The 24,542-nt window shown below is 46.9% G+C and overlaps 2 protein-coding genes and 1 long non-coding RNA gene across 5 annotated transcripts; 2 read left to right on the top strand and 1 right to left on the bottom strand.

The window, feature by feature from the left end:
* Positions 1-1,958: 1,958 nt before the first annotated feature.
* LOC129519665 (uncharacterized) lies at positions 1,959-15,472 on the bottom strand. Its single transcript, XR_008666430.1, has 2 exons — positions 15,172-15,472; positions 1,959-2,660 (listed from the first exon to the last, which is right to left on the bottom strand). It is a non-coding gene; the product is annotated as an uncharacterized LOC129519665 (long non-coding RNA).
* ZNF689 (zinc finger protein 689) lies at positions 2,657-9,393 on the top strand. 3 transcript variants are annotated; one of them, XM_055340422.1, is made up of 3 exons: positions 2,657-3,036; positions 3,264-3,368; positions 4,686-9,393. In XM_055340422.1, the coding sequence occupies exons 1-3, from the start codon at positions 2,832-2,834 to the stop codon at positions 5,861-5,863; spliced, it is 1,488 nt and encodes a 495-aa protein (XP_055196397.1). In that variant the 5' UTR covers positions 2,657-2,831; the 3' UTR covers positions 5,864-9,393. The 3 variants fall into 3 exon arrangements, with proteins under 3 accessions (XP_055196397.1, XP_055196396.1, XP_055196395.1); XM_055340421.1 differs by having other exon boundaries at positions 3,255-3,368; XM_055340420.1 differs by having other exon boundaries at positions 3,222-3,368.
* Positions 15,473-15,537: 65 nt separating the features above from the next.
* On the top strand, positions 15,538-21,342 carry ZNF785 (zinc finger protein 785). Its single transcript, XM_055340426.1, is given in 4 exon segments — positions 15,538-15,854; positions 16,008-16,119; positions 17,304-17,521; positions 17,524-21,342. Coding segments are annotated over 4 exon segments (1,233 nt in total). The 5' UTR covers positions 15,538-15,649; the 3' UTR covers positions 18,222-21,342.
* Positions 21,343-24,542: the final 3,200 nt, after the last annotated feature.

The following is a 24,542-nucleotide window of genomic DNA, read 5'->3' as shown; positions in this document are numbered from 1 at the left end:
ACTCCATGGATCTTCTCCATTCTTCTCTACAGGGGAAATATAAAGGCGGAGCCCTGCTTGTCTTTGTACCCAGTGTGGATCCAGGAATTTATACAGAAAGGAGCAAGAACCTCTGTTGTTGGGGATCCCTGGGTGGCGCAGCGGTTTGGCGCCTGCCTTTGGCCCAGGGCGGGATCCTGGCGACCCGGGATCGAATCCCACATCGGGCTCCCGGTGCATGGAGCCTGCTTCTCCCTCTGCCTGTGTCTCTGCCTCTCTCTCTCTCTCTCTGTGACTATCATAAATTAAAAAGAAAAAAGAACCTCTGTTGTTACATTAAGTTCTAGGTGCTTCTCCCTCCAAAATGTTTCCCTATGGTTAAGAGCATCTGACTCTGCCTGATTCCTAGATCCTGCCTTCGTAGCTCCCACCAAGACAAAAGTAAGCTAGGCCAAATGGGACCTTTCCAACCCAGGGCTAACGGGCTGTATGTGGGAAGAGGGCTCAGCACCTTTTCATCTCAGTATTTAATCATCCTTCCTGTTTGGTATCAGCATCATTGACAGCACATCATTACCATTTAGGCAAAATTCCCACAAATGCCTTTCCACTGTTTGAACACTTTCTTCCAAATGAAATGGTTTGCTGTCCATTGGCCTTTGTATTCCCTTAGCAGCCCAAGTTTACCTTCTTATTTCTTTAAACTGAACTATGTATAGGCAGAAAGCATAGGCACAAAACTATCAGCCCTGCAAACTACCAGAGTATGTTTCCAAAAACATTATCAGAAAGCAATTCACTCCTCTAAACTGATTTGGAACTCCCCAGTGTGCAGGATAAAGCCATCTAATACCTGGTGCCAGCCTATCCTTTCGATCCTTCAGTTTTACCCTAATGGTATTTTGTACTGCATCAGAAAGTGGACTCATTCCCTCCACACTCAGAACTTTCCCGAATTCCTTGTTTTGTACCAGAGATCTTTATGGCCCTGGAATTCAGCTGTTTATTCAATGGGTGTACATTGAGCACCACTGCCCTCCCTAAATCCTACCCATTCATAGACCAAACTCATTTTCCACCTGATGCATCAATCTGGAACGTCAGAGGGACCCTGTCTTATTCATTTGGCAATCTTGACATTCCACCTGCATCCCCAGTAGTTTGTTCAATCAACAGTCACTATGCTTGGAACAGAGAAGAACTCAACCTGTTTACTGCAGGTTTTTCCCCCTTACTTCCTCTGTTCAAAGTCATCTTCCTTGGAACCCCTTACTACCTGTTATCCTACGAATTCCTGACACATTGTGTTTACTCTTTGCAGGCTTTGGGGGTAGTGTTTTGCTAAGAGTAGGTACTTAAAAAAAGTTGATTAGGGATGTCTGGGTGGCTCAGAGGTTGAGCCTCTGCTTTTGGCTAGGTGTAATCCCGGAATCCTGGGATTGAGTTCTGCATAGGGCTTCCTGCTTGGAGCTTGCTTCTCCCTCTGCCTATGTCTCTGCCTCTCTCTTTGTGTGTCTCTCATGAATAAATAAAATCTTTTTTTTAAAATTAAAAAATTAATGGGCTGGAGAGATAGCTGAAATGTTGTAGCAAATGGCATATTCTCTGATCCCCAGATCCTTGGGAAACCCTGCACAGCCACAGAGAAGTGGGGACCGATGGAGTGAGGGCTGACTGGTTCCATCAGCAATTTTCCTATGCCTTTCACATAGATGCTTGCAGCACTGTTACTACTTTTAAATGCATGTGCCTCACTCAACTATTAACTCCATTCAGAGCGTGGTGCACGACTCATTTCCAAAATGCCCAGCACCACGCTTTGTACATTGGACAAATGTCACGTAAAAATAAACTATGGAGAAACGTGCAGAAGATCGAACCTGAGAAAAGGCCAGGAGATCAGATCATTGACAAGCGAATTCTGATAGTGCGGGGGAAGGGAGCCGACTTCAGCGGTCTTAATAAAGGGTCGGTCAGCCTCGGGTTTAAATCTTTGTTTCTTCTCCTTACAAGCAGAATCCCTTTGAGATTTTTCCTATCTGTAGAAACGGAGGATAACTATCACGAACTTTACACAACGGTAGCAAAGAAAAAAAAAAAGATGAAATGTGTCATAGGGGTACGGTGCCTGCGTGCAGGAAACGCCAACGTTCTTTCCCCTCCCGAAAGGGCACCAGGAAGTTGTCCAATTCGGAGAAAGCCACCGGGGTACTCTCAGCCCCAGGTTGGCCGGGGTGGCTCCGTCACTCAAATCCTTCCCTTCCTCCGGGAGGTAGCGGCTGCCAGAGAACAGGGCCCGTCACTTAGACGCCTAGCCACCTCGCCGCCGCCCGCCTGCGATCTGGCTGCAGGGACCCGGCGCCCAGGCTCGGCTTCCTGCCCTTAAGCTTCGGTTGGCTTCGTTCAAACAGGCCGCTTTCGCCACCATCCAATCAGAACGCCCGATCTTCGGCCGCCGCCCAATGGGCGCGCGTAATGGGGGAAAAAAGGGCGTGAAGCCCAATCGCAGCGCCATCACACTTGAGGGCAAAGAGGTTAGGAAGCCGGCATGGCGCTCAGGTCAATAAAATCGATAGCTGGAAGCCGCCTGTGTTCCAGGCTAAGGCGGTGCGGTAGCAGCGCCGCCATCTTCCCCGAAGGCATCTTCCGGTGCCTTTCACCCAAGTTCGGGCAGGAGTTTCCTGAATAACAGCGAAAGGTTTCCGTTAGCCCCGCAAGGCGGCCGATTCCTATTCCCTTCGGGCCTCCCCAGGCACGCTCAGCCCCGGTCCGGCTGGGGATCCCAAATCCCGGGGTCCGCCAGGGGTCCAGGCCGGGACGGGGAAGGCCGTGGCGCCGGCTTCTGGGGTCCAATGGCGCCACCTTCGGCTCCGCTGTCCGCGCGGGGACAAGGAGAGGCCGGACCCGGCCGGAGAAGGGGAAGGAGGCCGAGGGCGGTGAAGTTCGCGGACGTGGCCGTGTACTTCTCCCTGGAGGAGTGGGGCTGCCTGCGGCCCGCGCAGAGGGCCCTGTACCGGGACGTGATGCGGGAGACCTACGGCCACCTGGGCGCGCTCGGTGAGGCCCGGCCCCGTTCGCGTCCGCGGGGCCCTTAGGGATGGAGGAGGTTAGGAGCGGGCGGGGGGGTAAGGGCAGGGCGGCAGGGAGACCAGAGTGTCCAGGGACCTGGCCTGCGACCAGGTTGTGTCAGGGGAGGAGGACAGGAGATGACACCGGGTAGATCTTTACCGAACGTTATCTAGGAGCTGGACGTCTGACTGGTTCTCCTCGCCCAGGGTGCGCAGGCCCCAAACCAGCCCTCATCTCCTGGTTGGAACGAAATACCGATGATTGGGAACCGGCTGCCCTGGATCCGCAAGAGTGCCCAAGACGGGTAACAGTCCAAAGAAGTGAGTGTAAAATGCCTGCAAAGGGCCTGCAACCTCTAACGACTTAGTCTAGAGTGTTGGTGGCCTGGGGAGCCTGTGGCCCATGCTGTAATGCTTTATTTTCTGTGTTCATTTTCACACCTTAGGATCTTGTCTCTCTGATGGTGTTGGGTGGGTCCACCATACAGTGATTTACATGTCAGTTTGCAAAACAAGGGCCTGCAGTTCTCTGTTGTGTGAATGAATTGGTGAGCTTTTAGAAGGAGCTACCCTCTGGCCTCCTTCCCAGGATCCCTGTCCCCCAGTCTGCTCTGAACTGGGCTCTGACTGAGACACCTGGTACCTGTCTGGGTGTTCTGGATTTGGGTTGAAGGGATCTCATGGGGAACAGCTTCCTGGGGTGCAGGGTCCTCTTTTTGCCCTTTTGGCAGGGCAACCCCTAATCGGTGCAGGAATCTGCTCTCAGGATCAAGCAAGGCTCTGATTAATGCCATTAAGGTGGACCAGTCCCAGATACACCCATAGGGGTGGATATAACTGCTTGGGCTGCCGTTTGTGTGCTGGATTCTCTGAGACCAGGGCTGTCTTTCCAAGATTCAGATCTGTCCATGATACTTCCTTGCTTAAAACTTTTCCGTTTTTGCCATGGCAGGTTGTCATGTGGCTGTCAGTTATAGTGCAGTCACTTGAGGAACTCAGTAAAAAAAAAAAAAAAAAAAAAAAAAGATTCCTGGACCCAGAACTATTAATTTACTCTGATGGATATCTAGGACCTTGTATTTCTTTTGTTAACGGCCCCAGTTGATTGGCATGCATGTTTACGTTTGAGAAGCACTGGAGTTTAAGGTCCTCAACAGCAGTGGTTGAGAGTGTGGTCCTCAGACCAGCAGCAGCATCACTCAGGAAAGAATCAGAAATACAAAATCTTGGGCCCCATGCCAGACCTGCTGAAGCCAAACTTGTTTCAATAAGCTACCCAAATAATTCTCATCACAATAAAATTTGAGAACCATTGGCCTAGAGGGCCTTATGACCTAGTCACTGCCATCTCACACCTCATGCTTCTACTTCCTGCCTTACACTTAACCTCTTCAAAAATTTGTAATTTCTCAAATCTGCATAACCTCCAAGAAACACTTCCTGACTTCTCCAGACAGAGCTGGGGACTACTGGAATATCCTCCCTATTTCTTTAGTAGTATGTCACAGCTTGTTGTCCTTGGCACTAACACTCCTTGAAGAGGGGCTGAGCCTGTTTGTCTTCTCACCTGTAACAGTGTCATGGGCAAGGATAGGGGAGTAGTATTTGTTAAATTAATCTCTCCCTGTGTTTCTATAGAAACCAGAAAGAAGAATGGAGAGAAGGAAGTGTTCCCGCCTAAGGAGGCACCCCGAAAAGGGAAGAGAGGGCGGCGGCCCAGCAAACCCCGGCTGATCCCCAGGCAGACATCTGGGGGCCCCATCTGCCCTGATTGTGGTTGTACCTTCCCTGATCATCTGGCCCTGGAGAGCCACAAGTGTGCCCAGAATCTGAAAAAGCCTTATCCTTGCCCAGACTGTGGGCGCCGCTTTTCCTATCCCTCCCTGCTGGTCAGTCACCGGCGGGCACACTCCGGTGAGTGTCCCTACGTGTGTGACCAGTGTGGCAAACGTTTCTCCCAACGCAAGAACCTCTCGCAGCACCAGGTTATCCACACAGGGGAGAAGCCCTACCACTGCCCCGACTGTGGCCGCTGCTTCCGTAGAAGCCGCTCCTTGGCCAATCACCGGACCACGCATACAGGTGAAAAGCCCCACCAGTGCCCCAGCTGCGGGCGGCGCTTTGCCTATCCCTCCCTGCTAGCCATCCACCAACGCACACACACGGGAGAGAAGCCCTACACCTGCCTGGAATGCAACCGCCGCTTTCGGCAGCGCACCGCCCTCGTCATCCATCAGCGCATCCACACAGGCGAGAAGCCCTACCCGTGTCCAGACTGCGAGCGGCGTTTCTCTTCATCCTCTCGCTTGGTCAGCCACCGGCGGGTGCACTCCGGGGAGCGCCCCTATGCTTGCGAGCACTGTGAGGCCCGCTTTTCCCAGCGCAGCACGTTGCTCCAGCACCAGCTCTTGCACACAGGAGAGAAGCCCTACCCCTGCCCGGACTGCGGCCGCGCCTTCCGGCGGAGCGGCTCCCTAGCCATCCACCGCAGCACGCACACCGAGGAGAAGCTACACGCCTGCGAGGACTGTGGCCGCCGCTTCGCCTACCCCTCGCTCCTGGCTAGTCACCGGCGCGTGCACTCAGGCGAGCGGCCTTATGCCTGCGACCTGTGTGCCAAGCGCTTTGCCCAGTGGAGCCACCTGGCTCAGCACCAGCTCCTGCACACAGGGGAGAAGCCCTTCCCTTGCCTGGAGTGCGGCCGGTGCTTCCGCCAGAGGTGGTCTCTGGCAGTCCACAAGTGTAGCCCCAAGGCCCCGAACTGTAGCTCTAGATCTGCTCTAGGGGGCGCCAGCCAGAAGGGCAGTGCGCTTTAGTAGGGGAAGGACCCACGAGGTTCATTTGATTTCACGGAGGGGCCCAGAGAAGGGAAGCAGAAGCCCCAAGTCAGGCAAGGCAGAGTCCGAACAGAAAATCCAGGTGTCCTGCTACAGAGCCCTGAACTCTAGTCTCTTCCACCACGCTGGCTGCCTTACCATAAGTGTCTAGAACAGACAGTTCCATTAGGAGAGGTGACATCATGTGGTTGTTTTCCAAGCTACCCTATCCTGAAAGTATTTCTGTGTGTTGATATCAGCACTGACAGTTCTCCCTGCTATTTTCCAAGCTGTTTGCTTTTCTAGTTTGTGTATACAGGGATTACCTGTCCCCTTGCATACAGTCAGGAGAATCCCATTCATGGGGGGTGGGGTAGCTTGCCCTGCTCTGCCCCTTCCTTCATACCAGCTTTAAACAGACCTGGTTTAGCCCTCTTTTTACAACACTCCTGCCAAGTTGTTTTACCCTTGCTTTAAAACCTCCCTTGACAGGGAGCTCACTACCTCACAAGGCAGGTCATTTCATTGTGGGATAGCTCTGATCTTTAATAGAAGGCTATTGAAATACCACATTCTCCTTCCCAATAAGCCTGGCCCAGAATATGTAATACTCCATCTACATGACAGCATTTCAGAGAATTTAAATTACATCTGCTTTGCCCATGTTTTCAGGTTAAACAGCATTATTTGGTCAATCATTCCTTAAAGACAGAGTTTCCATTCCCACATGTGCTCTCTCCAAACAGGTGTTGGTTTTTCAATGTCCCTTTTAAAGGGCCAGGCTAAAATATGCCAGCAGCACAGTGTACACTGTACACCTCCTTGGTCTCTACCTGTCTTAACAGCTCTAGATTGCACTGAATCTGGGGGTGGTGACACTGGACCAGGGCTTCATTGCAGGCACATAAATACCTAGGTTTTTTGTTTTGTTTTTTTTTTAAACCACATACTGTGAAGACAAGTCTTCTGCTTCCCATGTTTGGGAAATTGATTCAAGTTGGGTCTGGGACATAGGCAAAATAAGCTTTGGGAGAAGACTGATTTTAAGGAAAAGCAGGGGAGCCATGACCTAGCAGCAAGAGGTAAAACGGGAACCAGCTTGTGCTTCATCCAGTGGATGTGGATTAGTTCCAGGCAGCCAGTGGCTAGAAAATCCTTGAGAACTGGGTCTCACTCCTCCCTGATTCTCATCAGAATAAGGAAACCTCAGCACAGGACTTTCCATGACTCCTCAACAGTTTTCATAAAATGAGATGAGACCATTCAAGGGAGGTAGAAAGTTGAGTAATTGAACACAGAGCAGGAAGAGTCTATAGTCCCCAAATTGTGTTCATGCCTGCCTTCCTCACATAAGCTCCCCAAAGCAGCAGCAGCAATGTGTCTTAATCTTTGCTCTGCCTCCCTGGCACCCATCAGAGTAGATGCTCAGTAAAGCTTTACCACATTAAATGAACAAGGCCTACCACTTTGCCTTGGGTAGCTGCACCAAATTGGGATTTCCCAACATGACTTCTCTGCTATTCCAACAGCTGGAGTGGGTCATGTTCCTACCCCTGTTGCTTGTTCCTTCAGCTCTCCTAATCTCAGCCCCAAAGTGGGGGAGCTGCTAGAGGACACAGTGTCTGTAATTACCTCTGTTCTGGTATTTAGCAAGTTGCATTGTAACTGTTTCTCCTCAGATGAATGGATGAGCTACCCTAAGACGGGTCATACCAGATTGGGTCTCATTAAAATGTCGATAAATGATGTTCCTTGTGGAATTACTGTTTATAAAATATAAGTCTAGGTCCTTGACTGGGTAGAAATTTTTACAGTTCTGATGCAGACCTGCCCTAACAGCTATTCAAATGTCTGCCTAGCTCTATATTAGAACAGGCTATTCTATGTTTACCACCAGGCTGACCCAACTCTCTTTATCTAGGAATTCTGTTAACTTCCTTTGGGCCCGGATTCTAACTCATAAGACTTGGAGGCCCTGGTGGCCAAGTTCCAGTGTGTGTGTGGTCAGTAGAGGGCCAAGATGAGTGACAACTTCCTAGGTCCCCTAAAGTATTTCAGTCCCAGTGTCATTCCATGCCCAGCTGTGACCTGGCCCTGTTTTCCATGGGAGATCCCAGTATCCTTCCAATTAGTTCCCCCTTCTGTTTCAGGTAGTTTGAGTTTCTGTTACTTGCAACCCAAAGAATGAACAATCCACAGTCATGATATGGATTTATCTCCCATGAGCTGTAGAGGAGGAAATAGCAGTGCTGCTGAGAGGTGCCAGAGCCAGCACGCCTTTCCTCATCTTCAACCTCAGTGAGCCTTCAGTATGTCTTCCCTGTATCCTTAACCAGTGAATACCTTCTCTTTAAGAAACCAAAGGTTTCAAATAGGAGCTCTTAATATCTCACTCTCCACTGACTCCACATTTACAAGTATTTAATTACAGCGTTCACCAACATAGTTGTGCTTGATTTTATCTCCTGCCCTCTAGGGGACTGTGCTACATCTTTCTCTCCTCTTAGTTTTATGGTTTCAGAGTCCCTCTCTTGTCTGGAATACACACCTGCCAGTCTAAAATCTCTTTTTTTAAGATTTTATTTTTCAGTAATCCCCACACCCAACATGGGACTTGAATTCACAACCCAAGATCAAGAGTCACATGTTCTACCAACTGAACCAGCCAGGCGCCTCTCAGCTAAATTTATTGAAACAGTAGCCTATATTCTCTGTATTCTTTGGCCTATTGCAATAGTATCATAGCCACTTTGTTGAGCATTTATGATGGGGCACATACTGTGTTAAGCACTTTATATGCATTCCAATGTAATGTGTATGAGAACCACATAAAGTAGATGTGAGGAGATGCTCCTCCATGTGTCTCTCGCGTTGCTCCACATCTTGCAGAGTATGCCAAAAATGCAAGGCCTTGCCTTCAACAAATTCTCAGACGAGCCAATTCCAGACCTAGAGCCTCCTAAACGAAGAGAGGTTGAGCCCCCTGATGAAGGACTATATTACACTGGCAAAAACACAGGGTATATCTTCCTTCTAGCCTTTCTCAAATGTACCTGCAGCTATTTCCCAGGGTGGCAAGGCACAGGAAAAGGGGAAGTCATTATGGTTTTTAGGGATTACTGGACATTGGATCTATACACATTGTAATTTTTGGAGATCCAAAACATCTCTGTACTTCACCAGGCAGTGGACTCCTGGAGACCAGGCATGTATAGAAAAGGGTTAACTCAGCAGGCCTAAGTTGCTCAAACCCTGCCCACTCCAAAGAAAGCCCATCTTCAGGACTGGCACTTGGCTCATTCCTGGGAGATAAATTCCAAAGCCTTGTACTATTTTGCCTGATTAGGGTGTGACTGTATGCTGGAGGCCCCAAGCCGTGCTGTACCAGTCTGACCAGATGAGTTTATCCTGACAATGTGGTTTATGATGAATGTGTTTTTGCTCCGGGAGGCTGAGTCTGAGTAGCTAAGGTCAGTCATGTGGGTACTCTGTGTGTAACTGACTCCCCAATAAAAACCCTAGATACCAAGGCTTGGGTGAGTTTCTCTGGTTGGCAACAGTTCACACATATTGTCACAAATCATTGTTAGAAGAAGAAAGTGCATCCCTGTGCAACTCCACTAGACAAGAACGCCTGGAAGTTTGTATCTGGTTTCTCCTGGGCTCTGTCCATGCACCTTTCTCCTTTGCTGACTTTAATCTATATCCTTTTCCTTTAATAAGCTATAACCAGGGCACCTGGGTGGCTCAGTGGTTGAGTGTCTGCCTTCCGGCTCAGGTCATGATCCTGGGGTCCTGGGGTCGAGTCCCACATTAGGCTTCTTGCAGGGAGCCTGCTTTTCCCTTTGCCTGTGTCTCTGACTTTCTGTGTCTCTCATGAATAAATAAATAAAATCTTAAAAAAAAAAAAAAAGCTGTAACCTAGAGTATAGAAAGCAAGCAAGCGAGCAAGTAGGCAAGGCCCTGACCACTCTTTTACTCTTTCCCCAGCCATTTCTTATGGTTGTGTTTGCATTAAGCAACTGTAAGGGAGTTTGGGACAAAGGGCAGCTTGCTTGCTACTTACCATAAAACACCAGGTTCCCAAAGTTCATTGTTCCTCCCCCACAGTGCCACACTCACTGCATGCCTGGTGTCCATCAGGCCCCTCCAGGCTGCCTCTGTGGGGCTTACAAGACAAAAGAACCAACACACACATGATGCTCAGGTGGCTTGTTGTGCCCTGGACAAGGTCTTTGGTCTAGGACACTGGGGTCTCTTGTCTTCTGCCAGCATCCAAGAAACAATAAGAGGCTAATTTGTTAATTTGTAAGTAGGGTAACCTTAGGTTGCACACCTGACAGAATGTATAATTCCCCTTTAATAGAGGAGGAAACTGAAATTACTGATAGATTAAGTAACTTGTCCAGGATCACATATCTAGTAAGCCTGAGGGCCAGGATTCCAAGCCAGGTGTGACTCCAAAGTTGACTGCTCTACAGGGTGTTATTCCACCCAAACTGTCCTTTAAGATGCCTGGTGACTTGGCAAATCAATAATTTACTTTCAATCTTATTTACCTTAGTTTTCCTACTGAAGCTCGCCCATAACTTAGCTTTCATGCCCATATTCTAGTGCTCCTGGTGCCTCTTGTGGTTCTTTCTGGGGTGTGCATGTAGGAATTCCTTCTCATGTTTCCTAGGGAACGTATATACATTTTCCCAAATTCCAAGAACAACTGGTCAAGGAACTGGGAAAATGCAAAAAACAGTATCATAACTATCCTGTGAATTAAAGTTTAACAATAAACACAGAGAAGTTACTGGTTTAGAAGATGTTGTTAAAAGCAAGACTAGGGGGCACCTGAGCGGCTCAGTCAGTTAAGTGTCTCCTTTTGGCTCAGGTCATGATCTCAGTGATCTCAGGGTCCTGGAATGGAACCCCATAATGGGCTCCCTGCTCAGCGGAAGGTCTGCTTCTTCCTTTCCACCCCCCGCCTGCTTGTGGTCTCTCACTCTCTCTCTCTCAAATAAAATCTTCTAAAAATAAATAAAAGCAAGACCAGGAAATGCTCCTACAGAGTTGAGAAAATGAATGTCAACATACCTGTGAAAGGGACAGAACCCCTAAAATAAAAGATACTGCAACAGAATCAGTAATCTTGCTTGTAGCTATGGCCAGGTGATAAGTCTGTGTCCTGTCTGCTGCTAATCAGGAGTCATTCTTACAAATAAAATACTATCTTCCCAGAAGAATTGGTACAAATCTCCTATAAATGGTATTCCAGAAATAAGCTTTGGAAGTAAAGTAAGTCAGTCTCTCTTTTTTCTAACGATGTTATTTGTTTATTTAAGAGACAGACATAGCAGTCAAGAGAGAGCACGAACTGGGTAAGGGACAGAGAGAAGCAGACTTCCCGCTGAGCAGGGAGCCTGATTCAGGGCTCAATCTCAGAACTCCAGGATTATGATGATCATGATCTGAGCTGAGGGGAGGTGCCCAAATGACTGAGCCATGTAGTTGCCCCTGGCTACTTTTAATCTAAAATGAAGGGCAGCCCTGGTGGCGCAGCGGTTTAGCGCTGCCTGCAGCCCAGGGTGTGATCCTGGAGACCCTGGATGGAGTCCCACATCAGGCTCTCTGTATGATGCCTGTTTCTCCTCTGCCTGTGTCTCTGCCTCTCTCTCTCTCTGTCTCTATGAATAAATAAATAAAATCTTAAAAAAATAATCTAAAATGAAAAATAATGGGGCACCTGGGTAGCTCAGTCAGTTAAGTGTCCAACTCTTGATTTTAGCTGAGATCATGATCTCGGGGTCCTGGGATGAGCCCTGCATAATGCTCCCTGCTGAGTGGTGTGTCTGCTTGTCTCCCTCTGCCCCTCCCGCAGCATGCATGCTCTCTCTGTTTCTTTAAAATAAATAAATAAACCTTTAAAAAAATAAAATGAGGGCAGCCCGGCTGGCTCAGCGGTTTAGCACCACCTTCAGTCCAGGGCCTGATCCTGGAGACCCGGGATTGAGTCCCACGTCCGGCTCCCTGCATAGAGCCTGCTTTTCCCTCTGCCTGTGTCTCTGCCTCTCTCTCTCTCTGTGTCTCCCATGAATAAATAAATAAAATCTTTTATTTATTTATTCATGAGAGAGAGAGAGAGGCAGAGACACAAGCAGGCTATACTTACTTTATTGCATAACTATCCATCTCTCTACCTGGAGAGATGTAAAAGTCCATTTTATTTTTTGATGCATTTCAAAGAAATTGTCGACATCAGTACACATTACCCCTAAATATTTCAGCATATACATCATTAACTAGAACTCAACATTTGCTTTACATATTTTTTTTGGTTAAACTGACACAGAATAGGGATGCCTGGGTATCTTAGTGGTTGAGCATCAGTCTTTGGCTCAGGTCGTGATCCTGGGTCGTGAGATCGAATCTCACATCAGGCTCCAGCGGGAAGCCTGCTACTCCCTCTGCCTATTGTCTCTGCCTCTCTCTGTTTCTCATGAATAAAAAAATTTTTAATAAATAAATAAACTGACATAATAAAATGCAAACAAATTTTAAGTGTGTGTTTGCTGAATCTGGCAATACATACACCCAAACCTCTATCAAAATACAGAACAGGGGCAGCCTGGGTGGCTCAGCAGTTTAGCGCTGCCGTCAGCCCGGGTGTGATCCTGGAGACCTAGGATTGAGTCCCACGTCAGGCTCCCTGCATGGAGCCTGTTTCTCCCTCTGCCTCTGTCTCTGCCTCTCTCTGTGTGTCTCTCATGAATAAATAAAAAAAATAAAATCTTAAATATATATATATATATATATATATATATATATATATATATATATAACATACCATCATCCTACAAAGTTCCCTTCCTGGTTAAACCCATCCTTATCCCACCACAGACAACTATTGCTCTAATTGTGTCCTCGGCACAGATTTATTTACCCTGTTATAAAGTGTTATACAACCGGAATCCTAAAGTGTGTATTCTTTCGTCTACAGCTTCTTTCATTCAACATAATCTCTTTGAGTAATGCATCTTTTAGATCTTCAATTCTCAAATTCAGAGCTAGGAGAGTGCTCCTACGCCCAATACAGTCTTGATAAAGCTCAGAAATAGCTCCTCGATAATGTGACGTGTATTAGTTTCCCATTGCTACTGTAAGAAATTACCAAACTAGGTGGTTTAAAATAATGCAAATTTATTATCTTACAATTCTGTAGGTCAGAAATCTGGAAATGGGTCTTATGGGACTCAAAATGTTAGCAAGGGGGACACCTGGGTGGCTCAGTGTTTGAGCATCTGCCTTTGGCTCAGGGCATGATCCCAAGGTCCTTGGATCGAGTCCCACATCAGGCCTCCTGCTGAAGGGGGAGCCTGCTTCTCCTTCTGCCTATGTTTCTGCCTCTCCTTGTTTATCATGGATAAATAAAAATCTTTTAAAGAAAAAAGATGTGGGCAGCCTGGGTGGCTCAGCGGTTTAGCGCAGCCTTCAGCCCAGGGCCTGATCCTGGAGACCCAGGATCGAGTCCCACGTCAGGCTCCCTGCATGGAGCCTGCTTCTCCCTCTGCCTGTGTCTCTGCCTCTCTCTCTCTGTTTCTCTCATGAAGAAATAAATAAAATCTTAAAAAAAAAAAAGAAAAGAAAAAAGATGTTAGCAAGGTTGCATTCACCAATCTCTAGAGGAGAATCCTTTCCTTGCCTTTTCCAGCCTCTAGAGGCTACCCAAAGTCTTTGGTTTGTGTCCCCTTTCCAGCAATCCATCATTCCCACCAGTTTTTGTTGTCACATCTTCAACTTTGATCTTCCCACTCCCTCCATTTTTTTCTTTACATAAATTAACTCATTTATTATAGGCTAGCAATGTTTCAAATGAAAAAAATTCCTTCAGTCTTCCAATAGTCGACTTTACTGTGACAACAGAAGTGGTCTTGTAGGGATCCCTGGGTGGCTCAGCGGTTTAGTGCCTGCCTCTGGCCCAGGGCATGATCCTGGAGTCCTGGGATCAAACCCCACCTCGGGCTCCCTGCCATGGTGCCTGCTTCTCCCTCTTCCTGTGTCTCTGCCTCTCTCTCTCTCTCTGTGTCTCTCATGAATAAATAAATAAAATCTTAAAAAAAAAAAAAGTGGTCTTGTAGGTTCAGACACCACTAGCTTCCATTTTCACTTAGGAACCACAATGCCAGTTCATGTTTTCATCTTTGGTTTGTCACAGAGGGAGCACAAATGTACTTGGGAGTGCTGGCTTATTTTGATTTTCTTTTTCTTATTTTTATTTTTAAAGATTTTACTTATTTCTTTGAAAGAGAGAGACAAGTCAGGAGAGGGGCAGAGGGAGAGGGAGTGCAGATTTTTCGCTGAGTAGGGAGCCCTACTAGAGACTCCACATGCCCCTCTGAATAGTATTCTATGAATAGTATTCCAAGAATAGTATTTCAATTAATATTCCACAATATATTTATTCATTCTTCTGTTGTGGATAGTTTCTAGGTTTTGGCTATTGCAATTGGTGTTGCTGTGAACATCTGAACACATGTCTTTCAGTAAATATATGCACTTCTTTCAGTAAATGTATGCATTTCAGTAAGCCTTTTGGTAATATGCATGCACTTCTGTTGGGTATACATGGAGGAGTGGAATTGCTGGGTCATAGGTATGCATATATTTAGCTTTAGTAGATACTGCAAGTTTTCCAAACTACTTGTACCAACTTACACTCCACTTGTATTTTAAGAGTGTTCCATATTTACAAAACTTACTTTTGCCTATATAGTCTATTGAATTTGGTTAAATTATGAAATAGAATGGATATCCACATGAATTGTAAAGCTATATTATGTCTTCAAAGTGGTTTCGCTGTGGGGATGGACAGCTTTTTTGTTATATCTCTAGAACTTTTCTTCTCTGTTCCTATGAATATTACTTAGTTGGGAAAGCTTGCAAAACAGATCAAGAGATAGATGATCTGATTTGTTTCCCAGTTTTATTACTCATTTATGAGCTGTAATTTAAACACAAGTTTTCCGATTGACACAGGGTACAGTAAGCACTTAGCTAAGCACTTAGCTGAGCCTGGAAGCCAGATCACTTTGAATTTGGCTCTGCCGCCCGTGGGCAGTCACCTGGGCTTTCTGCCCCTCAGCTGCTGCGTCCGTGAAAGGCAAGACATTTGCAACCTCGGGGCATGGGCCAAACCAAATACCGGGTAGGAACCGGGGCTGGCGGGGCCCTGAGTACCCAGAGCAGGAGGGGATGGGCCATCCCTCACTTCCATCATCTCCAGAATCGGCCTCAGTCTTCGCTCGTCAGCTTTTACTCACCTGCAAGCCCAGGAGATCTGCATCTGCTCGCAACAGGTCTCACGTAAGTAGCAGAAAGGAGTAGCTCCAATCCGTCAAAACTTCTGTTTTAGGTCCTATCGCGGAAAAACCAGGGGAAAAGAGAGCCTACAGTCTCTCAGCGCCCGACACCTACACACCAGTCTTTCCCTCAGCCTTTCAAATAGGCCGCTCCGGAACGACCAATCACTGCCCGCCTTCTTCCCCTGTCCGCCCGGCGCCGTCCAATCAACGCACGTCACCTACGGTTGACAGCGCTGCGGCTCCGACTTCCCTTTTGGCTCTTCCCTCGGTAGGTAAGGGCAGACAGGGAAGGCGAGGGAGGTTGAGGCCGGGGAGACGCCATGTTGGTTAAGGGCAGTGCTAGGGCCCTTAGGGACTTTTTGAGAAGATAGGAAAGCTCTAGCGTTTCCACGTATTCCGGAAGCGTCTCCTGGCGTAGCACTGAAGGGTTTTTCCCATGGCGCCGCCTCTGGCCCCGCTCCCGGTGGATGTACCCGGGGAGGCCGGGAGCAGACCCACGAGAGAAAGCAGACCCGGGGCCGTGAGCTTCGCGGACGTGGCCGTATACTTCTCCCCGGAGGAGTGGGGGTGCCTGCGGCCCGCGCAGAGGGCCCTGTACCGGAACGTGATGCGGGAGACCTACGGCCTCCCGGGCGCGCTCGGTGAGGCCAGGCTGTCCAGCCAGCACCTAGTAATCCGTGGGGAAGCGGTACTGATATCCCCAGAGACTAGTGGGCTGAAATGTGGGCACTGAGGAAGCACCCTCATCCTCCCCTTTCAGGTTCTCAGCCGGACCCAATGTTTCCCCTCCGCAGGATTTTCAGGCCCCAAACCCGCTTTTATTTCTTGGGTGGAAAGAGAGGTCGAGGCGTGGAGCCCGGAGGCCCAGGATCCAGAGGCTGTCATCAGAGACGGGAAAGATAACAGGTACTTCAATTCAAACCCAGTATGGGACCTTTGAGAACCCCCTCCCCCAACACAGATCCACTGGACACAGTGCCCCCTTTACAGCCCCATCTATCTCCCTACACCTCATCTTCAGAAAGTTACAATCTCACTGCAAAATGGCTCAGAGAACCGCTAAATTGGGATTTACTGCACCACTTAATTAGACAGGGAAACCCTGGTTTAGTGCAAAATAAAGCTTGAGTTGACAGGGAAGCCAAGGGAAAGGAGAAACATCTGTAATTTGATTTTTAAAAATTTTTAGTTATTTATTCATGAGAGATACAGAGGGAGAGCCAGAGACACAGGCAGAGCGGGATGCGGGACTCAATCCCAGGACCCCAGGATCAGGCCCAGAGCTGAAGGCAGACATTCAACCACTGAGCCACCCAGGCATCCCTGTAATTTGATTTTTGTTGTGTAATATAATGAAGACAAGTGTTCTTTTTTGGATATTATATGGATCACACTGTAATGATAGTGTCATTCATCAGAGATTTATTTTATTTTTAAATATTTATTTATTTATTTATGATAGACAGAGAGAGAGAGGCAGAGACACAGGCAGAGGGAGAAGCAGGCTTCATGCCAGGAGCCCAACGGCAGACTCGATCCCGGGACTCCAGGATCCTGCCCTGGGCCAAAGGCAGGCACCAAACCGCTGAGCCACCCAGGGATCCCTCATCAGAGATTATAAAGTCAAGAAAACGCGTTTTCTCTGCAGCCATGTCCTAATAAATGCTTATTCACAGGTCTTCCTATGGTACTGAGAGTACAATCCAAGTGTAGACATTTTGGCAATGGCCCTGAATGGCACCAAGGGACATCATTTAATGGCTGCTTTGCAAAAGGATCATAAACAGGTTCAGGACTGTAAGCTCTATGAGAGCTGAGACCATCCTACCCTCACTGCCTGACATAACAGTAGAGGTTAAATATTGTTGACATCTCCATTTATTTCCTGTTTTCAGAGCTTTCTTGCATTAACACCATCCAGACGATGAAATCTGCTTTTACTCCAGGATAGCTTTCTAGGCTTGATGAGGCCCCAGTCTCAGAACCTGCCAGATACTCAGACATTCATGCTACTTCCCAGGGCAGGCCACTGTATGGAACTATATGGAATGTGCTACTGAGTTTCAAGTTTTATCTTTTCCCATCCCAAGATCCAGGGATGTGAGTGAAGAAAAAGAACTGAAGAAGAGTCCAAAGCAAAAAGAGATGGAGCATGAGGAACTGTCTGAGGAAGTGTCTATCGAGGAGTGGTTGCCATCCAGCAGGCCCCCTGGTGCCAGTCACAAAGCTGCAGGCCCAGAACTCTGCTGGAACTCTGGGCAGAGCCCTATCAAGCCTTGGTTCAGGGGCACTCCAAACCATAAATCACCCAGTCTTGCTCAGACTGTGGCCACAACTTCAGTTACCCCTCCCTCCTGGCCAACCACAAGCGGGTCCACTCTGGGGAGCGTCCCTTCCCCTGTGACCAGTGCCAGGCTTGTTTCTCCCAGCGCAAGTACCTGCTCCAGCATCAGTTCATTCACACAGGTGAAAAGCCCTACTCCTGCCCTGATTGTGGGCGATGTTTCTGCCAGAGGGGTTCCCTGGCCATCCATAGATGAGCTCACAGTGGGGAGAAGCCCTACCCATGCCCAGACTGCAAAAGTCGCTTTACTTACCCCTACCTGCTAGCCATTCACCAGCGCAAGCACACAGGTGAGAAGCCTTATAGCTGTCCCAGCTGTGGCCTCTGTTTTGCCTACAGCTCCCTGCTGGCTATCCACAGGTGCACACATACAGGCGAGAAGCCCTACCCCTGCCCAGACTGTGGCCTCTGCTTTACCTACTTGTCTCTCCTCAGTCACCAGTGCATTCACTCTGACAGCCGGCCCTTCCCCTGCCCACAGTGTGGGAAAGGCTTTAAGCGCAGGTATGCCTTAGAAGCCCATCAGTGGATCCATCGCTCTGGCAAGAGGCCAAGGTGGCAGCGACCCACAGTAGGGCATTCAGAGCCGATCCTTGTTTTGGGAGGCCAAGATCCCCCAGTTCATTTCCGGTATTTTCCAGATATATTTCAAGAATGTGGGTGATAGAGCTCACAAGAGATGATTAGTTTTCTTTGGAAGGGAAAAGGCAAAGTTTATGCATGGGGGGATACGGAATGGAAAGGAAGTAGCATTTAAAGAAAACAAAGCTCTGAGTTAAGGGAGCACGGAGCTGGTCCTTTGGATCGAGGCAGGAGTCTGAAACTTGGGAGAGTTCTTCCCTGCAAATCATTCACCTACCTGGCTTTTTCCCCTGGATTGTTCTCTCCCATAGAGCATTCTGCTTTCTGGCCTGTATATCTCCTGTTCCTTAGAAATGGGGTCCGCTAGACACAAGAGCCTATTAGAGGAGTCTGTACCCTCTGAGTATCCCCTGGAATAGAAGGCACACCTAGGGCCTATCCCCAATGGGGGAAGCTCATTCAAGGATTCTTTTAGCCAGTGTAGGTGAAATTTTTGGCAAGGAGGCACACGTGGTGTCAAGCCACTGTTGGCACTCTTTAGTCTTAAAATCCTAATGGTGACCATAGGGAGAACAATGGCTTCAGGTAGAGAACTGTCCTGCCCCATCTTACTCTGCACATAGTATACAAAAATGTCCAACTTAGCTTAAAGGTTTTTCCCCTCAAACTTTTAAGAGTTAGTGATTGCAGTGTTTTTTTCTTCAGATACTAGCATGTTCTCTGGATTTTACACCTTCTGAATAAAGATGTGTTCTTGGGGACGCCTGGGTGGCTCAGCGGTTGAGCCTTTGGCCCAGGGCGTGATCCCAGAGTCCTGGGATTGAGTCCCACATGGGGCTCCCTGCATGGAGTCTGCTTCTCCCTCTGCCTGTGTCTCTGTCTGCCTCTCTCTCTGTGTCTCTCATGAATAAATAAATAAAAATAAAAATAAAAAAGATGTGTTCTTGGGCCACAGCAGCAGGAAACATAATGCCAGCACTTTTGTTTAAGAGAGTAAATTACTTGTGATTAGACTTGAAATCAAGGCCAGGTATCTCCAGTCTAATTTTTATTGTAATGCTTGTATGTGTCAGCAGTTAAGAAATGTTTTTCTGACTCATTTTGATCTGCTAGTCTTACTTTTGATCAGGAGACTTTTTTTAAAATTTTTTTTAAAAGATTTTTTATGTATTTGAGAGAGTGCACACAAACAGAAGGGGCAGAGGGAGAAGCAGGCTCCTTGCTGAGCAGGGAAGCCTGATGCGGGGTTCCATCCCAGGACCCCAGAATCATGACCTGAGCTGAAGGCAGCTGCCTAACCAACTGAACCACCCAGTTGGTTAGGCCAGTAGGACTAAGGATATCTCCATGCCAGGAGTCATACTGGGGGAATCAACTATCTCTTTGAACAAAAGAACACTCTTGGAACCCCTGGATTCCAAAAATGATCATTAATGGAAACTGGATGTTATTCCACCTAACCACATAGCCTCTCCTGAATTGGTAGACCTGGATTCCAGGTCGGCTCAGTCTCTACTAGCTGTGTGGCCTTAAGCATGACATTCAACCTTTCTAAGCCTTAATTGTCTCAGATAAGATGTGAAAGCACCTCACATGTCATCGTTTGAAGAACAAGTGGCTGAGTGCCCCCACAACATTTTATAAAATTTTTCTTTTTTTTAAAGATTTTATTTATTTATTCATGACAGACACAGAGAGAGAGAGAGAGGCAGAAACACAGGCAGAGGGAGAAGCAAGCTCCATGCAGGGAACCTGATGTGGGACTCCATCCCAGATCTCCAGGATCACACCCTGGGCTGAAGGCAGCGCTAAACCGTTGAGCCATTGGGGCTGCCCCAAATTTTTCTTTAAGAGTTGCAAGGGGATGCCTGCATGGCTCAGCGGTTGAGCATCTGCCGTCAGCCCAGGGTGTGATCCTGGAGTCCCAAGAATGAGTCCTACATTGGGCTTCCTATATGGAGCCTGCTTCTTCCTCTGCCTGTGTCTGCCTCTTTCTGTGTCTCTCATGAATAAATAAATAAAATCTTTAAAAATAAAAAAAAAGTTGTAAGAATTATATGAGAAACACTCATGCCCATCATTTAGATTCCACAGTTAATCTATATTCTAGAATTGTGCTACATTTGTAGATCAGTCCATCTCCTATCTGTTCATTTATGCATCTTATTTCACAGTACATTGCAGGCATTTTTATACTTCATTCCTAAACACTTGAACACAAGGCTAAGCTTTACATAATAAACTTTGGCTGTCCCTTAAAATTCAAATGTACTGCAACGCCTGGGTGGCTCAGCAGTTGTGTCTGCCTTTGGCTCAGGGCGTGATCCACCATCCTGGGATCGAGTCCCATATCAGGCTCCTTGCGTGGAGCCTGTTTCTCCCTTTGCCTCTGTCTCTGCCTCTCTCTCTCTGTGTCTCTCATGAATAAATAAAATCTTAAAAAAAAAGTTCAAATGTACTGGGGTGCCTTGGTGGCTCAATCCATTGAGTTTTGCCTCTTGGTTTCAGCTCGGGTCATGATCTCAGGGTTGTGAGATTGGAGCAGGGCCTGAGCTCAGTGTGGAGTCTGCTTGAGATTCTCTCCCTTTCTCTCTGCCCCTCACCCTGCTTGCACACACACACACACACACACACACACACACACTCTAATAAAATGTTTTTAAAAAACTCAAATGCACCCTGTTATAGACAAGTAAAATTTATAAATTATAATTACCTTTGTATGTTTTATAACTTCTTTTAATTATATCTGATCAAGATTCTGGAACAAACATATACAATTTGGTGGCCAATAAAACAATTTGAAAGTAAAAGCATCTTTGAATTTTTATGTTTGGCTGGAAAAACAGCATGACACTGACCACTTAAGATGGTGCAGTTTTAGTCTTATTGTCATTTTTTTTTTTAAGATTTTATTTATTTATTGAGGGAGAGAGCACAAGCATGTGGAGAGGTGGAGGGAGAGGGAAAAGCAGACTCTCTGCTGAGCAGGGAGCCAGACATGGGGCTTGATCCCAGGACCCCGGGATCACAACCTGAGCCAAAGGCAGCTCAACCAACTGAGCTACTCAGGCGCCCCTAGTCTTACAGTCTTATTACTTAACACCGAAGTTTATTGTTTAGTTCCATTTCCTTATGTTTTCTCCATCCCTGGTGCGAAAAGAAGCAATTTATAACACAGTACCCAAGTAAATAAAGGTATTTTTTGGTCTAGATAAAATCCTCTAGGGATGCCTGGGTGGCTCAGCGGTTGAGCGTCTGCCTTCGGCTCAGGTCTTGATCCCAGGACTCCCAGGATCACACCCTGAGCCGAAGGCAGACGCTCAACCGCTGAGCCACCCGGGCATCCCTGTTTTGTTTTGTTTTGTTTTTTTGTTTTTGTTTTTGTTTTTAAGGTAAAGTTGATTCTCTGTTTAGAAGGAGACTCCTATGTGAAGATACGTTTTTCCTTATTTCAGTTGTACACTATTCGCCACAATGAGTGCGGTGAGGCCCCTCCAGGACTCATGTTTTATTTTTTTTAAATTTTTTTTTTTAAATTTTTATTTATTTATGATAGTCACAGAGAGAGAGAGAGAGAGAGGCAGAGACACAGGCAGAGGGAGAAGCAGGCTCCATGCACCGGGAGCCCCGACGTGGGATTTGATCCCGGGTCTCCAGGATCGTGCCCTGGGCCAAAGGCAGGCGCCAAACCGCTGCGCCACCCAGGGATCCCAGGACTCATGTTTTAAAAAGTTATAAAAATAAGTAATTATTGGGATGCCTGGGTGGCTCAATGGTTGAGCATCTGCCTCTGGCTCAGGTTGTGATCCCGGAGTCCTGGGATTGAGTCCTGCATTGGGCTCCCCGCACAGAACGTGCTTCTCCCTCTGCCTGTGTCTCTGCCTCTCTCTGTGTCTCTCATAAATAAATGGGTAAAATCTTAAAAAAAAAAAAAAAAGTAATTCAGCAGAAGTCATACCAAAAGCCAGAGTATTCCAGGTGAAAAACAGCAAGGGTGGGGCAAGGAAACAAAAGATGGAGAAGGTACTAGCTTGGTCAACAATGAAGCACATTTGGGAACATAAAAGAGAGATAGCATGTGCTAGGGCAGGCAGGAGAGCCAAGCAAGGAGTTCCAAGGCTCCCAGGTTCCCAGACCGGACAATGGACTGCTGTCAACAGAGATGTAGGTTTTGTTTGTTAATCCCCAACATGGACCAGCCCCATGTTTACCAAATAGCATCTGGCCTCCTGCCTGATGGCAGGAATATTCCCAACGGGGATGTCTGGGTGGCTCAGTGGTTGAGTGACTGCTTTTAGCTTGGGGCATGGTGCCGGAGTTCCAGAATCAAGGCCCACACTGGGCATCCCTTGAGGAGCCTGCTTCTCCCTCTGCCTATGTCTCTGCCTCTCTCTCTCTCTCTCTCTCTCTCTGTGTGTGTGTGTGTGTCTCTCATGAATAAATAATTTAAAAAAAAGGAATATTCCCAATATACTATTAGATACAGCTATCTAGTATTTATAGTCCAATACCACAAACTATTAAGATGATCCATCTTGACTAAAAACTAGAAAGATAAAGATAACTGAATCTAGGAAGCAGAGGATACAATGCAGGACAGTAGGGAAGTCAGACCCTGGATGACAGCTGAGGCCCAGGTAAGTCTGGACAGAGTAGACCATAGGGTCAAGGAAGGATTCCCAAGGGAAAACAGTAATTTGAGATTTGATGCTATCCCTGGTAATTTAGAACTCAAAGAACCAATGGGACGCCTGAGTGGCCCAGTCAGTTGTCATGGTCAGGTCATGGTCCTGCGCTCCACATCAGGCTCCCTGTTCAGTATAGAGTCAGCTTCTCCCTCTGTCCCTCACCCCACTTATGCTCTCTCTCACTCCCCCTCAAATGAATAGATAAAATATTTAAAAAATAAAAACTCAGAAAACACAGATAATGCAAGGAGAAAGGGAAGACACTTAGAAAATTTTTAAAAGGCAATCAATGACAATGGCAATCATATTACGATACATACATTTATCAAAACATGTACACCTTACATTTACAGTATTCTAGGTCAAATATGTTTCAATAAAAAAGAGCAAACAGTTGACAAGAAAGGAAACAATCATAGCATGTATAGGAATTGTTAAGATATTAATTAATTAATTCATTTATTCATTCATTCATTTATTCATTTTAGATAGAGCTCCTGCAGCAAGCAGGGGAAGGGGCAGAAGGTGAGAGAGAACAAGCAGACTCTGTGCTGAGCATGGGGCTCGATCTCACCACCCTGAGATTATGACCTGAGCAGAAATTAAGAGACGCTTAACTGACTGAGCCACACATGCACCCCAGGAAACCTTATAATTTATTGCATTATGTTGGGAAAAGAGGTGAGGGAGATGGGGCTAGAAACTAAGCAAGTATCATAGCAGGATGCCTAAAAATAATTTCTAAAATAAATATATCAAGAAACAACAGTAAAAGCATATTTTTTCAAAGTTTTTTTTTTTTTTTTTTTAGAGTGAGATAAAGCATGTGTGCACATAGGTGGGTGCAAGCAGCGTATGGGGGGGCAGAAAGGGAGAATCTAAAGCATATTTTTAAAAAAATAAAAGCTCAGGACGCGTGGGTGGCTCAGTGGTTGGGTGTCTGCCTTTGGCTCAGGGCAGGATCCCAGATTCCTGGGATAGAGTCCTGCATCCAGCTCTTCGCATGGAGCCTGCTTTCTCCCTCTGCCTGTGTCTCTGCCTTCTGTGTCTCTCATGAATAAATAAAATCTTAAAAGAAATAAATAAAAGGTCTATAGAAAGGCTAAGACTTAAAAGTGTATTGATCCAGTTTGTGAAGACGAAAAAGTTCTAGAGAGGATGGTGGTGATGGTTGCACAACAATGTGAATGTACTTTTTTTTTAAGATTTTATTTATTTATTCATGAGAGACACAGAAACAGAATGAGAGGCAGAAACACAGGCAGAGGGAGAAGCAGGCTCCATGCAGGGAGCCGAACGTGGGTCTCAATCCTGGGTCTCCAGGATCACACCCTGGGCTGCAGGCGGCGCTAAACCGCTGCGCCACCGGGGCTGCCCATGAATGTACTTAATACCACTGAACTGTACACTTAAAAATGGTTAAGATGGCAGTGAAATATGTCAGACACAAAAGGACAGGTATTATATGGTTCCACTTACATTAGGTACCTAGAATAGGGAAATTCATAGGCACATAAAGCAGATTGGAAGTTACCAGAAGGTGGGGAAGAGAATGAGAAGTGACCACCTAGTGGATTCTCAGTTTCCTTTTGCAGTGGTGAAAATGGTTTGGAAATAATGATGAAGAATGCATGGTATTATGAATATAATTAATGTCACCGAACTGTACACTTAAAAACAGTTAAAATGGCAAACTATTTCTTGTACATTTT

The sequence above is a fragment of the Nyctereutes procyonoides genome, unplaced genomic scaffold (assembly GCF_905146905.1).
Source record: "Nyctereutes procyonoides isolate TBG_1078 unplaced genomic scaffold, NYPRO_anot_genome, whole genome shotgun sequence".
Classification (NCBI taxonomy): Eukaryota; Metazoa; Chordata; class Mammalia; order Carnivora; family Canidae; genus Nyctereutes; species Nyctereutes procyonoides.
This window is presented reverse-complemented; position numbering and strand designations above follow the sequence as displayed.